This window comes from Durotheca rogersii (assembly GCF_024521655.1).
Source record: "Durotheca rogersii strain YMJ 92031201 chromosome Unknown GGS23scaffold_6, whole genome shotgun sequence".
NCBI classification, from domain to species: Eukaryota; Fungi; Ascomycota; class Sordariomycetes; order Xylariales; family Xylariaceae; genus Durotheca; species Durotheca rogersii.
The window spans coordinates 488,985-503,325 of NW_026251237.1; the positions used below are offsets into that span (position 1 = coordinate 488,985).

Sequence of the window (14,341 nt, forward strand, 5' to 3'; positions counted from 1 at the left end):
ACTCGTAAGACATCAAACTCGCACAAGGCCCTCTGTTGTTGTAGGCTAGGGGAAGTGATGTCCTCCAGCACAACGGGTTCACCCACATTCGCCACGAGATGGATCCCCGGGATGGCTGTTTTCTCTTGCTTAGGCTTATACCGCACATTCACGAGCCTCTACATCATCAGCCCGCACCAACCCGTAAAAGTTCACCGAGGCCTAGGTGCTCACATACCAACCATACGGGCCGAGAAGTTTGCATGCAAGCCTGCCCGGACAATTCCGCGTCGAATTTCCCCGGCATCGTAGCCCCCCATCTTGAATCTGCTGCAACGAGAGAGGTAGAGACGTTGATGACACAAGAGCCTCCTTCTGCACGTGTTCTCCGCGGGTAGCTGGCGAAAGCGACGTCTCGCGAGATGGCCAACGGCAGGCAATACCTACCCCTATCCCGACCTCGCCCCGCCCCCTATTCCCGTGTAACGGACAAAAATTGAAAAAAAAAATTGAAAAAAAAAAAACCAGGCACACAGTATCTCATACAGGGCAAATCGCTCACGGCCAAGTAACAGACACACGAGGAACACGGACAGACGAAGATATACCTACGTGCTGCAAGGCAATGCAGATCCCGAAAAAAACCCCCAAAAGGGGTGGACCAGGGTCCCAGAACGGTGTTAACCTGAACCTCGCCGCCGGATTCGCGCGACGGCGACGGCTAGAACGGGACCGCGGGGGTCCTCGCCTCTTAGGGGACGCGGTAGTGGTAGTAGGGCATGACCTCGGGTCGCGCAGGAGGCCAGCCAAACGCCCCAGCTGCAGCCGGCCGGGCGTTTCCATGCGATTGCGCCACTCGACACGTGGATCAGCAGAGGTAAGAAGTCTCTTCTCGCCTCGCTTCACCCCCTCCCCGTCTATCGACGGGCGCGTCCGGCTCGCTCCCCAAACGCCCCCGGAAGATTTCCCGTATCGGCATGGTGTGCTTCGTGATACCTTCTTACCCGGCTCATTAGAATACGGGATCGATAGTACCGGGAACGCCCGCCGGCGGTATTGTGGAAGAAAGCACGAAGGCGAGGATTTCCCTGAGCTCTCGACGCGTGTATCTATGCAAACCGACAGGCGATGCCTCGGCTAGGTGCAGGAGAAACTCGTGGTTCCAGTTCCCCAAATTTGGTGTACGGTACGAGGCCTGCGATCTACCGGTGTAACCGAGCCTTCTTTTTCTCTCTCAACTCTAACACTAGTCACGACTATTCTAAGGCGGGCAATTGGATTGGTAGACACCGTTAATTTTCTTTGCTTCAGAGGCTACTTTAGATAGACTCTTGGGTTGCGGATGAGTCGCTGTGCGCTGGTCTGCAGAGAACCTCTCTACATAAGAGTCACTGCCTCCTTTTCAAATGAGTAGCTCAACACAATCGGGCACCGTTCGGCTGGCAACGAATAAGAAATTGTTTAATAATCCATTTATTCCTCCCGTTTCCTCAGTTGTTACGATGAAATTTCAGCTCGCCGCTGCGCTGGCCCTCAAATCTACAGTCGCCTCGCTCTCGCCCTTTAGGACCAACCTCCCCAACCAAGGTACCGGAAACGCCGTCAGCAAACGATTGGAGCTGTCTCAGTTTCATCCCAAACCCTTCAACCTCACCAGCATGTGCGTCGAGTGCAACAAGGGGCCGCAGGGGAGTTCGGCGTTCGACTGCTTGATCCGGTGTATGTTGACTCTGCCTGCTCATCACACCCACCTACCTGCGTATTTTCCGAGTCTCCAATCCTGATATGATCCCGCTCTGTTAGTCCACTGGCGAGACGACAACGCCAACGAATCCGGGGCCTGCGCAGAAAGCTGGGTATGGGACGGCGTCACCACGGCCATCGGGGCCGGGAACAACCACAGCGCGGTCTACATCATCTGCGGGGACCAAGCCGACGGCGGTTTCTTCCAATTCAAGTTCCTAGACTTTCTCAGCCTATCAAACTTCAGTCTCTCGCTCACGCACATGTTCCGAGACACCGAGTATGAAAGATGAGAGCCCACCCCAGCGCCTAGCACTGCAGTAGACTAACCCATAGGCCCCCCCCCCAGGGATTTCTCAACGCCCACGATGGCGAATCTTTTTGCCCTAGCTAACGTAACCCTCCAACCGAAGGGACAGTCGAATGGCTCTCTGTCCTACTTCGCAGACCAGCCGGTCCTGGCAACTTTCACCGGCATGACAATCTAAAGCTCCTTTTGATTTATTCTCCGCCATAGATCACCTATGGAAAATCGAAGGGCCTAGGAGCTGGGACCAGGCTATTCCATATCTACATCATGCTTAAGTTTTGTTGTTTTCCGTCTTTGATATGAGAAGTAGAGTATTGTACGGTACCTGCCGCGCCAAAAAGGGGCCCCCTGATATGCTTGAGAGTGGAGGGGTAGGGACTTGAAAAGGTCGTCAATACTTAATAGTTGTGGGCAGAAGCTGTTCAGCTTTACAGGTTGGCCCTAGATACGGCTCGGAGACGGCTACATCAGGGGTGAGCCCCAGTAGGTATCAATATGCTCATATGCATGAGGTATTACCCAATGCCCTTCTCGAATATAAATCCTGAAGCGAGTTACGAATCGCATTGGTGTTCCCGTATCAGTGGCTCACAGAATTAGAGTACTAGATATGTATCACGTAGATCGGGGAAGGAGCTACGTATAGTACGAGAGCGCGCGCGAGGAGCTATCTCACGAGCAATGGGAGGAGGAGGCAAAGGAGAAAAGGTCCTGTTCTATCTAAGAACTAACTAAAGGAATGGAAGCAATAGGAGCGTATATATAGGAGCTCCTATTACTAAGGTAAACGTCGTTGTCATTTCTAAGGAGATAAAAAAGGGGGTGTCCAGTAGTCACCCAAGTTTGTGTAAAGTTCTCCAACTGAATTCCGGACTTGTATATCCTAGAATCACGGAATCATAGACACGGTGGCAACGTCACCTGCTCGCCCCATCCGTCTCTAACAACAGTTCCAAGCAGCGTGCTGATTGATGGGTTGCGCGCACGCGGACGTGGGAGCAAGGTGCGATAACTAGCTAAGTAGAAGCAGAAAAAGAGTTTGTGGAGCTAGCTATCCTATAATATACACGTCCAACCGGGATATGAAGGGCTACCTGAAGCGTAGGCCTACATGGCACGGATTTAACAAACGACCAAGAATGATAGCTATATACTCCGTAATAGATACGCTTCGTCCCAATCTATAAGAAAGGGGCTTGGGGGAAGATCCCAGCTCGATTTAAATAGCTTAACAATTTACAGAATCAGGGGTTGGTCCCTTAGAAGGCTTTGGGACCTAACCATAAGAAGCACAGCTCCCACATAAAAAAAGTTAGGCTTGACAAGAAACTAAACTGTCGCTCGGTATACCCTCATAGGCTTTTCGACTTTTTTTTTTCAGATCAATTAGATCCATCCACCTTCTAGGTGGGTTCACCTGCCGGCTAGCCTACGAGCCCGCACAGAAGCCGCCAGAACTCTTCTTTTTTTCTTTACCCCCCTTCTATAAGATCAATAATTGGTGCCATTCGTACAACCAAGCGATTATTTCTTACCTTGACGTGGCCCTGGGTCGCTCGAATAGAGAATAGGACGCAGGAAAGAATGATAATCTCGGAGGTATTAGTCATGAGAGGGAGCCTACGAGAGATGCTTTAATAGTTTTACATATTATTACGTAGAGGTTGCTCTTCTTCGTTGCTTACCCCAGGGAACACATATCCCGGTACGGAACGGAGCGTCTGAATAACTCGGCATGACCAGCGGACCTGCATGCGCATCGAATCACAATGCTACAGAAAAAAAAAGGCTTCCACTCATAACAGGCTGGTACAGCTGTTCAGGGGCTAAGAGAGTGGTGGCCGGAATAACAACGACTCTTGACGCCGGCGCGATGGCTGTAAGAGGAAGGTATCTTTATTTAGGCGGCGTAAAATTTTTGCGGCGGGAGATCTATGACTGATAATATGCAATAGCAGACGATGTTATGGTGTAGATAATAGTAAGAGGGAGTCGGCATGGATGTATGTATCGGACAGAGCAGATTAGCAGAGCTATTAACCTAGGCATAGTTAGCCGCCAAGCTGTCACGCGGGGAAACGGCAGCGGAACGGAGAGGGTCCAAATCGGAATCGAATGAACCGGCACAAAGGTTCCTATCGTGAGCGGATCCTTGGTCATCTCCAAACGATTTCGCAGTCGCTGTGGCCATCGTGATTCGATGAGCTTACTCTATATCTTCCAAGTTACCAGGGTCGGGACCGCTGGCTAGGCCCTGTCTTCTGTTTTATTCCCCACCCCCTTGCATTCAATGTCTGGGGAAAACATGCCCGGAGTGCGAATAATAACAGTGGTGGTTCGGTGTAAATCATTTCGATACACACGGGCCAAGAGCCGGAAAAGGTGTGGAATCAATAACATAGAGGTTAGCCCGGCGGGTATATGCCGGCGACGCCTAGAGAGAGCCAAGATCCTCAAAGTAGGGACATACGGCAACCCTTCCGTCCCGTGGGTTGTCGGCAAACAAACCGATCCCGCCCTGTCCATCAGGAACGTCTACAACAAGCCGGTATGGCAGAAAGAGCCCGAACCGCACTGAAGTACGTATCCCTCAATTGTCCATCGCCAAATGACGACCTGGCCGAGTGTCTCGTGCTCCGGGTTCGAAAAACAGGCGATATGGTGTCACAAGGCTTGGCGACGGAGCTTCACCGATGATGACATCGAAATCGAGAATGGGGACATGGAAATCCAAATGGGAATAACTCGGGTGGGTCGAAGGAGAAAAAGTGTTACATGCGAGCCTCGAAAATCACATTGTAACCCTACTTAGCAACAACTTCTCTGAATCAATCTTATAGGATATCGCGGTGCGGGTTTATCGATTCGAGTCCGGTGCTAATTGTCTTGGGCCATTAGCGAATGAAAGGGGAAAAAAAACCCCCCAGCTCGTTAGCCGTGGCAGTCGTGTGAGATCGGACTGGCGAGGTCGGACTAACAGCGCCTTATCGTGATGGAGGGGTCTCCAGAGGCGGTGCGCCCTAGTTGCGAGGCCGATGGTGGTTCGGTGGTGTTTCGGGCGACTACGAGAGTCTTAGGCTTTCTTTGGAGCAACTGGCTTGTATTCGGGTTTGGCCTCGCGTGTGCCCTTGGATACCTTTTCCCTAGTAGGTTTACCGAGGCCGTGTTGCCCTTGGTGTTCACCTGCTGATTTATTATCCTAGATGTCGCGGCTCGCGGCGGAGTTATCCGCTCAGAGTATTCGATCTTGTACGCAGCTATCGGGTTGATCTTCCTGATCAACGGAATGCAGCTCAGCCCGGCGAAGCTCAAGGAACATGCAACAAATTGGCGCCTGCATATTGTCGTTCAGGGTATAAGCCTTGTCATCATACCTATCATTCAGATTAGTACGGAGCCGACAGCATGGTTCCCCGGATCCTAACGTGTTGCTGATCGTTCCATAGTCATAGTCCGCATTATCATCGCAGCTGGTGGTGTGAGTTCCGGAACGATCGACGCCAGCATCCTCGTCGGGATGGTCGTGGTCAGCTGCATACCAACTACCGTCGCCTCAAACGTAGTAATGACGAGGAATGCGGGCGGCGATGAAGCGGCTGCCATTATCGAAGTGGTGATTGGCAATGTAGTTGGTTCTTTTCTCTCGCCATGGTTGATCTACGGCTTCCTTCCCACCGGTGGAGAGTTTGACGCCCTCAGGCCAGCTGAACCGACTGCCTTGGGGCCCATGTATAGGAATGTCATGCAGCAACTTGGCCTCAGCGTTCTGGTTCCGCTTGCCATCGGCCAAGGTCTGCGATGGACGTTCCCGAAACAAGTTACCTGGACTCTAAGGACATTCTACCTCGCTCAGTTCTGCTCTCTCTTGCTGATGCTGGTGGCCTGGTAAGTAGAACACCTACCTCAACCAAGCAACAGGGCTCAAGCTGACCGAAGGCCGGATGCAGGTCTACGTTTTCAGGCGCGTTCCAGACAGGGGCCTTCACAGCTCTGCCCAAGTCCTCCGTGGTCTTCAACGTGTTTGTGAACATCGGGGAGTACCTCTTGTTTACGGCCGTCTGCTACTGGATCTCCTCACCGCCGGGCGTGGTGACTAGGCTGGTCAACAGCCATGTAGCTGACTCGCGACTCGGCCTGCGTCTGCCAGGGGCAGCGAGGAGGGCTGTGACGATGAGAAGGATGCCAAGGGAGCTCGTGGTTGCCATCTGCTTCTGCGGAGCCGCGAAAACCACAACCTTAGGGATTCCGCTGACAGCAGCCATGTGGTCGCAGCTCGACAACCTGACGATTGCAAGCATCCAGGTCCCAGTCCTCTTATATACGATGGAGCAAGTGTTCGTAGCGCAGTTCTTCACTGTATTCTTCAAATGGTGGTTGCAACGAGCCAAGAAAGATGCAGACAGCGAATCCACAGCAGAGGAGCTTGAAGCTGATGCCCAGGCCAAGGAGGAGAGTAAGGAGGAGAGCAGTAACAACAGAGGCATCTTGAGTTGAAACAGAATATTTCCGTATGCTATGTGCACCACCAGAGCATCCCCTATTTGCGTTGGACGCTGTAGGTATCGAGAAAAGACAATGGGCGCGAGGAAATGGGGAGGGAATAAGGAAGAGATGCGACGCTCATAGCAGAGAGAAGCCGTAAGGTAGAAAGAAGATCAGGGAGAGCTAGAACAAACAGCATCCGTCGATAGAATATATCCGTAGAGCGCGGCTACATGCATATTTTCGCCCACTTATCCATACATATGGATCAATGGGTTCTTTCCTATCTTAGGGAACGGTAGGGACATGCGTTCCTGCCCACTTAGCTCAGTAGGTACCTGCGGCGCTGCGCGGGGCAGGTGCTATCAGCTCACCATGCTATGACGCGCGCCTGCCTCGGAATACCAGATCGATCGATTACACCGTGACCATCACTTAGAACACACCCAAAAATAAATATACCAGCCCAAAAATGCAAAGCAGGGAAAAAAAAACCTCTTTTTGAGGTGTGCGCGGCCAACTCCTTTCCCAAGCACACACTCTCAGACATCTGCACACACTCTCACCTGAGCACCTATATCTTCGCTCGCCCACTCCTTGCCTCTATCACCTAGATGTCGTCTTCTCCACCTTGGCATACTCCTCCATCACCGTGACTTCATCATCCTTTCCTTCCGACCCCTCCTCCATCCGAACTAGCAAATTCTTAAACCCGCCCTTGAAGTCCCAGCAAGCTTTCTCACCCTCCGAGCATCCTTAAGATGAGCTCTGGCACGCTCCTGCGTGGCAGCTGCCACTGCCGCAGAAACCAGTACAGCGTCCAGATTCCTGACGATGCATCCGAGCGTGCTCAGGTCCTGTTTGATTCCACTACAGACAGTGAGCTTGGCCCAGCCGGCTTGGAACTGGGTAGACTTCAGCTAATTTTCCATCCGTGACAGGCCTCGCTTCTGCTGCACCCCTCTCCGCTTTCCTCCGAGTCCCGCTAGATTGGTACCACAGCCGGGTATTCTCCTTCTTTCCTGACGAATCCCCGTCCTTCGTCCGACGAGTCTATACCCACCCGGCTGAACCCAGCTCGATGAGACAGTTTTGCGGTATCTGTGGCACGCCCCTGAGTTACTGGTCGGAGGAGCCTCGAACTGAAGCGGATTTTATTCAGTTGACGCTGGGTAGCCTCTTGACCGAGGACCTACGCGACCTAGAAGAGATGGGCTTGGTTCCCAGTGAGCCCGAGCAGGACCCTATTGACATCGAGTCGGCCCCACCGTCTACCTCTAGCCAGCGGCCACAGTTGACCGGACAAGACACGGCCGGTATAACTTGGTTCCAGGATATGATTGCGGGCAGCCGTCTGGGAAATATGCATATTACGAAGGGTGTTCATGAAAGCCGAGACCGGACGATTCGCGTGGAGTATGAAATCACGGAGTGGGCAGAAGAGGACGAGACAGAGGTGGAGGAGGAGGCCCGGGGACAGGCCGGGGACTCATCGGAGCCACCTGGGTCGCCTGCGAAAGCAAAGAGGAAGCGCGAGGGGGAGGATGTTAGCAATGATGCTGCTGTTCGAGGCGCCGTCTAAGCTTCGCCGTCATGGGCTCGCAACTTGCTTAGGTGCTTATTATTTGCTAGCATCTTCAACCTACGGTTGTGAAGCATCGGTGAGCAGAAAACGGTCTCACCGGGAACGGGGTGGGTGTGGTATCCGTGGCTTTCAGGATTTGCTTTTTCCCTGGGTTCGTTTTGCTATCGACGGATAGCACATCGCGTTTTATTTTGCCCCCTCGTTCTCTCCGAGAGAGTTCACTACGATGAAGTGATAATACGCGCAAGTCCTACGTCGCCGAGGCCGTTGTATTAGCAAGGATAGGAGATAGGGGTCAGTCGCAAAGACATTCCGCTTCGGAGAATAAAAACGCGTCAAACAAGGGTTTAGTAAAGACAAATGATGGGCAGGCGTAGTTGAGGAATTGTTGTGGTCTTCTTAGCTGATGATCGCTGACGGGATCATCTCTGCAGAGACTACGTGACAATGTAGTAGGCTCTGTGAGCGGGGACAGGAAGCAGATCCCGCTGAGCAAAACACACATAGAGGTAATCCGAGCCGCTGAGTACAGGTGTACCACGTACGACACGCGACACGACATAGGTAGGTACGCCAACCGGATCGCCAGGCCGAGTCGTTGTTTGTCGTCGCGAATTTCTGGGGTCCGATCCTCCCACCTCACGACAGGTCAGATCTTCGCGTGGACATCGTGGAACCTCTTCCGGCTGCCGAGGTTTTTCCCCTCGACCCCGGTCTATTGTCGGTCTTGTGGTGGCAGTTGATGAGGGCGTTTTTGCGCCGCGTCCAACGAGAGCGGGCAAGATCCGACCCGTTTGCATCCCCAGTGCTGAGCCCACGCGTCAATTCCCTGACCATCCCGAATCCAGGGAACAACGATGCTCGAGAATGCGACTATTGCTCGTCCTTGCCCACTCGGCTGTTTCGCCGAGGTTTCCACGAGTTGGCTCCCACCCCTGGTCGCATTGGGGGAGGGCCGGTCGGGGGGTCCCCCTACCCGCACGCCTTCGTGAGATTAACATGTGTCTTGTAGCGCTCTCTCTGCGTGGCCGGAGACACGGGCCGTCGCTGGCATCGCTCACGTTTCCGGCACATGACAAGCTCGGTTGCTTGTGGGGGGCTCGTCCAAGATCACCAAACCGGACCCTGTCGTCCTGCTTTTTAGCTGCGCTTGCGAGCTCCAATTACCCCGCGGCGGAGAGGGTTGCTGTGGTCCATGTGGGTATGGGTGGCTAAGGATGGGTATGGATGGATGTTCTGGAGATACAGCCATCATCGTACAGGCCTGTGTCTCTTCGGTCGTCACGGTCCGACACGGGAGAATGGGGAAAGTACCGGGTCTATATTGACGCTGCGATAATTCGACGGCCGCTCTCCTCCTGCGAGGTGAGGCTTCGCAAGGGTAACGCGTGCCGTGATTTGCGTCTATATAAGAAGATGCGAGTCTCTTCCCTCCTATTCCGTTCAGTAGACTGTCTGGTCGCTCGATCCGACTCGAGAGACTTAAACATACTATCTGTCTTGCCTCATCGCCATCTCCACCTTTCCCACGAGATCGTCCATAGTCTTGGCCAGGCCCAGATTAAGCAATATCCGTTTTCCCGGGCGAGAGCGAGACGCTAAGTGTGCAGCTTCCAATAGCCTAGGCAACCCAGTTATCGCCGTCTGCGAAAAGAAGAAAACATACTTGGAGCATACTGTCTATCCAACATGTCGTTACGTCCAGACTTTCTCTGGGGCTTCGCTACAGCTGCGTGAGTCTTCGTTGGACCTTACCCTCCTCCCTGCCTCTTAGCCGTCGTGATATGGTGCCCAGACGCCTTAGGAAAAGGGGGCTTTGCCGCTAATTTCGGCCCTTCTCCGCATATAGGTACCAGGTCGAGGGTGCTACTAACCAGGATGGCCGTGGTCCATCGATCTGGGACACCTTCTGCGCCATCCCGGGCAAAATCGCGGACGGGAGCGACGGGTCTGTTGCCTGCGATTCTTACAACAGGACAACGGAAGACATCGCCCTCCTAAAGAGATTAGGCGCCAAGTGCTACCGCTTCTCCCTATCGTGGTCGCGAATCATCCCCCTCGGCGGCCGAAATGATCCCATCAATCAGGCCGGCATCGACCACTACGTCCGATTCGTCGACGACCTGCTCGACGCCGGCATCGTGCCCTTCATCACTCTGTTCCATTGGGATGCGCCGGACGCGCTCGACAAGCGATACGGAGGCCTGCTGAACAAGCAGGAGTTTCCTCTCGACTTCGAGAACTACGCCCGCGTCGTCTTCAAGTCGATCCCCAAGTGCAAGAACTGGATCACGTTCAACGAGCCGTGGTGCAGCTCCGTGCTCGGGTACAGCACCGGCTTCTTCGCGCCGGGCCACACATCAAACCGGGCCAAGTCCGCCGTAGGCGACTCGAGCCGGGAGCCCTGGATCGTCGGCCACAACCTGATCCTCGCGCACGCGCGGGCCGTCAAGGTGTACCGCGACGAGTTCAAGCCGACCGACGGCGGCCAGATCGGCATCACGCTCAACGGCGATTACACATACCCGTGGGACCCCGAGGACCCGCTGGACGTCGAGGCGGCCAACCGCAAGATCGAGTTCGCGATCTCGTGGTTCGCCGACCCTATCTACTTCGGCAAGTACCCGGACTCGATGCGCAAGCAGCTCGGCGACCGGCTTCCCGAGTTCACGCCCGAGGAGGTCGCGCTCGTCAAGGGCTCGAACGACTTCTACGGGATGAACCACTACACGGCCGACTACGTCAAGCACGGCGACGGCAACCCGCCGCCGGAGGACTTCCTCGGCGACCTGACGACGCACTCGTATAGCAAGAGCGGCGAGTGCATCGGCCCCGAGACGCAGTCGTTCTGGCTGCGGCCGAACCCGGAAGGGTTCCGCGGGCTCCTGAACTGGCTGAGCAAGCGGTACGGGTACCCGCCGATCTACGTGACGGAAAACGGGACGAGCATCAAGGGCGAGAACGACCTGCAGGAGCCCGAGATCCTCAACGACGTGTTCCGGTACGAGTACTTCCGCGACTACGTCGGGGCCTTGGTCAAGGCCGTCGCCGAGGACGGCTGCGACGTCCGCGGCTACATGGCCTGGTCGCTCATGGACAACTTCGAGTGGGCCGAGGGCTACGAGACCCGCTTCGGCGTCACCTACGTCAACTACGCCGACGGCCAGCAGCGCAAGGAGAAGCTGAGCGCCTCCAAGATGAAGGAGATCTTCGACGCTGCCATCAAGAAGGAGTAGGTCGAGTAGAGGGGGTAACCCGAAAGAAATATATACCTAGAGGAAGGCAGAAATGAGGGAGGGGGAGAGAGAGAGAGGAGGAAGACGGAATGAAGGGAGGAAACGCATGAAGGCCGTGCAGAGTACACCGGAGGGGGATTCCTTTTGTATGTGCGCGCACATGAACACCTCTTTTTTTCTTTCCCTTTTCCCTCTGCTTGTTCTATACCAACGAGTCATCGATACCTACCTAAAGTGGTCTGGAGTATAATCAGGGTCATTGTGGTTTCCATCCCCTGCCCCCTCCCCCTCTCTAACGATCGTTCTTAATGATACCGCACCGCAAAGCAATACGTAGTAATGTGATTCATCATCAAGTCCACGCGCGCAACGATCCTCGAGATCTCTCCCGCTATCCCTTTGATACTGCCGTGAGTAACCGGCGGCGCCCCTCCTACCCTCGCCGCGGGAGCCCGGCGTCCCGGCGTCCCGGCGTCCTCGAAGCCGACGACAACCGCACTCGCACATACAGCAAATCATCCCCGATACTTACTAGAGCGAGAGCCTGTTATGCGGTATTCTGGAGATAGACCCCCCCCTCCTCAAAAAACATCATATTATCCAACCACGGCCGCGATACCGAGCCATTCGTCTGCCCTGCTTATAGGATCGCGCGTATAGGCGCATTAGCCGACGTATTCCTCTCCCGGCAGGCCCCCTCGCGCCCCGGGCGAAAACTGCTGTAGACGTAGTGCCGATGGTTTGATCGGGACTAGACAAGGTGCGCGGCCCAGGTTACATCGGAAGATGACGTGTGCGTGGTGCGGCGAGGTCATACCCGCAGGCAACAATGAGATACCTATATCTCCCTTGGTTGTTATTGTTATGCCATCGGTGCCGGCTTCCCGTGTGCCGGCCGTGACTACAGATGCTCCGGGATGGTCGGCAACGTAAGGATAGGGGAGGAGAGGAGAAGGGCACTGGCCGCGTTCACGCGTCGCGGTAGCCCCTATCTTGGTGAGCGGCCATATATTGACGAGAGTACGAGGTGGGAAAAGTCCACGGTACCCCTATATGAACATGTATGCGTTGCATAGAACTGGTATGCGATATGGAGGCATGATAAAATACGCATCTCGAGGATATAGACATATATGCACGCAGTGACCGCATTGCTGAACGCCCTCAGGTGAGCCATACCTACGCAAACAAGGATCAACCTATATATATATATAGCTTGGTATGGGCAACCTCGACGCTTACAACTCGTAATCGGTGGAGCGACTTCACAAATACTGGACAGCCCCTCATTTTGTGGCATGCTGAGGTATCGTTCCGTCTATCGATCGAGACAAGGCCTCCATCACTCGAACCGTCATGGGTGTTATGTCGGGAGTGCCGATTTGTCCTTGAGTATCCCTCCCTAACTGGGAGAGAATTAGAATTATACGTAGGCACCCTCTCCTCGTAGTAGATAGGAGCCTCCAGTCCGTTAGTATCACCAAAGGTACGGCGAGATCTCCGCCGAAGGGTGCAAAAATGCCAATGTGTTAACTTGGTGATACTTCGTGCGGCACCATATTGTGGCACACATGTCGGCTCAAAGGATGCCCCGTGGTTAGAGCCGATGCTACCAAGAAGCCGTTATTTTTTCGGTCTAGCTTTAGGTACATCTTCTTCAAGGATACTGAAGATGATTGTTCGCATTAGGATAGGTTCTGCTTTGGGGGCGAAATCGGAACACTAACACCAACAGGTTACTTTTCGTTAGTTGTGTTGGACCCCTCGGGTGGGCTTGACATGCTCGACGAGCTCGACGAGCTCTGAGACGCCCGCAGAGCGGCGATGTTGTCATCAATGATAGAGATATCAGCGTCGATAGCGAGAATTTTCGCTTCAAGCATTTCCTTGTACTCCTCGTCAGATAGGCGCCTCAGAGGATTCCATTTCGAGTCGAGCCAGCTCGAGGTGGGCTCCGGCCTGTCATTCGTGAGTCTGCTCTGGAACCGTTGGGCAATATACGAGCCGCCGGTCCCGGCAATCCCGAAGACCAGCATGCCCGGGATGATATTCCTCGGACCTCCTATATGGTCGTTAGCTGCGGATCGAGGGAGAGAGGGGCAGTAAGCCGGGACGACAACTCACGGAACATGCCACCAACCGTGCCGGATATGCTACCGGCCACTCCGCTCGTTGTAACTAGGCCGGAAGGACTGAGATTTTCCTCGCCACCCAATGCACTCCGAAGAAGGCTCCTCGAAGCTGCAAGTCTGTCATTAGCAGGCACGAGCGGAGAGGGTTGACGGCGACGGGTCTGTCCCACCTATATAAGTAGAACCGAGAGTAAACCACTGGAAGCCGGCAAACAAGGCGAACAGCGTAGGCGGCGCCGACCGCATGATGCCAGCGCCGGCTCCAACCATCGTACCGATAGCACCTGAACGGGATTAGCGGAGCCGCGAGGTATCCCGAGAGATCGAATGCCGCTCTACCGGTCATCGCCCCAGTCATTAGAGACTTTCTCGCGATCTCCATAAGCTCACTGGCGGAAGGTGCCTCATCGTCACGTACGTCGTCTGCCCTCGGACGGTTCGAGGGCAGGCGGGACGGAGAATCCACAGTGCCAGACATATCTCTCTCTAACCAGGTTGTGCCGTTTCTCAAGACGGACTACGCGAAGAACTATACGGTATCCGAAGCGGATGCGCTCGATAGCGGGACGCCCGAAAGCCCGGGGGGGGGGGGGTAGTAGGTGAAGGTCCTCAGCAGCAGTAGGCGGGGTGGCTAGGTTGGAATCAAGCAGACATAAGGCGAAGTTTAGTTCAAGATATCAAGAAGGTCGCGTATGGTGATATTAAGGCAGGGTGAAATGCAACGATGGGGGTCGAATATAATACTGAAGATACCTATATAGGCAAGTGTGTTACACCTTACCTGACCAGCGAGCACCTCCTAGAACGTGCTCAGCTTTTACGCAGCAGTCGAAATTTTTGTGATTTTCGACAACTGAGAGGTTAGGTAGGTACA

At 54.2% G+C, this 14,341-nt stretch overlaps 5 protein-coding genes across 5 annotated transcripts; 4 read left to right on the plus strand and 1 right to left on the minus strand.

Moving 5' to 3' along the window:
* Positions 1-1,481: 1,481 nt before the first annotated feature.
* On the plus strand, positions 1,482-2,210 carry GGS23DRAFT_595291 (uncharacterized protein; the record flags this gene model as incomplete). Its single annotated transcript, XM_051518289.1, has 3 exons — positions 1,482-1,698; positions 1,783-2,002; positions 2,072-2,210. The coding sequence occupies 3 exons, from the start codon at positions 1,482-1,484 to the stop codon at positions 2,208-2,210; spliced, it is 576 nt and encodes a 191-aa protein (XP_051373280.1).
* A 2,562-nt stretch (positions 2,211-4,772) lies between these two features.
* GGS23DRAFT_453472 (uncharacterized protein) lies at positions 4,773-6,759 on the plus strand. The gene is made up of 5 exons (XM_051514034.1): positions 4,773-4,781; positions 4,873-5,178; positions 5,236-5,421; positions 5,479-5,917; positions 5,980-6,759. The coding sequence occupies exons 2-5, from the start codon at positions 5,025-5,027 to the stop codon at positions 6,524-6,526; spliced, it is 1,326 nt and encodes a 441-aa protein (XP_051373281.1). The 5' UTR covers positions 4,773-4,781; positions 4,873-5,024; the 3' UTR covers positions 6,527-6,759.
* A 411-nt stretch (positions 6,760-7,170) lies between these two features.
* Positions 7,171-8,316, plus strand: GGS23DRAFT_453523 (uncharacterized protein). Its single transcript, XM_051514035.1, has 2 exons — positions 7,171-7,393; positions 7,456-8,316. The coding sequence occupies exons 1-2, from the start codon at positions 7,276-7,278 to the stop codon at positions 8,094-8,096; spliced, it is 759 nt and encodes a 252-aa protein (XP_051373282.1). The 5' UTR covers positions 7,171-7,275; the 3' UTR covers positions 8,097-8,316.
* Positions 8,317-9,344: 1,028 nt separating this feature from the next.
* On the plus strand, positions 9,345-11,935 carry GGS23DRAFT_453534 (glycoside hydrolase family 1 protein). Its single transcript, XM_051514036.1, has 3 exons — positions 9,345-9,832; positions 9,949-11,481; positions 11,693-11,935. The coding sequence occupies exons 1-2, from the start codon at positions 9,789-9,791 to the stop codon at positions 11,333-11,335; spliced, it is 1,431 nt and encodes a 476-aa protein (XP_051373283.1). The 5' UTR covers positions 9,345-9,788; the 3' UTR covers positions 11,336-11,481; positions 11,693-11,935.
* A 1,136-nt stretch (positions 11,936-13,071) lies between these two features.
* GGS23DRAFT_595295 (uncharacterized protein) lies at positions 13,072-13,945 on the minus strand (the record flags this gene model as incomplete). The annotated part of the gene is made up of 4 exons (XM_051518290.1): positions 13,072-13,397; positions 13,460-13,576; positions 13,638-13,751; positions 13,807-13,945. 4 exons carry the CDS (start codon positions 13,943-13,945, stop codon positions 13,072-13,074), a joined length of 696 nt encoding a protein of 231 aa, XP_051373284.1.
* Positions 13,946-14,341: the final 396 nt, after the last annotated feature.

What these genes read in the sequence shown, in the direction of transcription:
- GGS23DRAFT_453534 (XM_051514036.1), top strand. Translation starts at nt 9,789, where the DNA reads ATGTCGTTACGTCCAGACTTTCTCTGGGGCTTCGCTACAGCTGC. An exon ending in TGGGGCTTCGCTACAGCTGC is followed by an intron (nt 9,833 to 9,948) that starts GTGAGTCTTCGT and finishes CTCCGCATATAG; the next exon opens with GTACCAGGTCGAGGGTGCTA.
- GGS23DRAFT_453472 (XM_051514034.1), top strand. Translation starts at nt 5,025, where the DNA reads ATGGAGGGGTCTCCAGAGGCGGTGCGCCCTAGTTGCGAGGCCGATGGT. An exon ending in CATACCTATCATTCAGATTA is followed by an intron (nt 5,422 to 5,478) that starts GTACGGAGCCGA and finishes ATCGTTCCATAG; the next exon opens with TCATAGTCCGCATTATCATC. An exon ending in TTGCTGATGCTGGTGGCCTG is followed by an intron (nt 5,918 to 5,979) that starts GTAAGTAGAACA and finishes GGCCGGATGCAG; the next exon opens with GTCTACGTTTTCAGGCGCGT.
- GGS23DRAFT_453523 (XM_051514035.1), top strand. Translation starts at nt 7,276, where the DNA reads ATGAGCTCTGGCACGCTCCTGCGTGGCAGCTGCCACTGCCGCAGAAAC. An exon ending in GTTTGATTCCACTACAGACA is followed by an intron (nt 7,394 to 7,455) that starts GTGAGCTTGGCC and finishes CATCCGTGACAG; the next exon opens with GCCTCGCTTCTGCTGCACCC.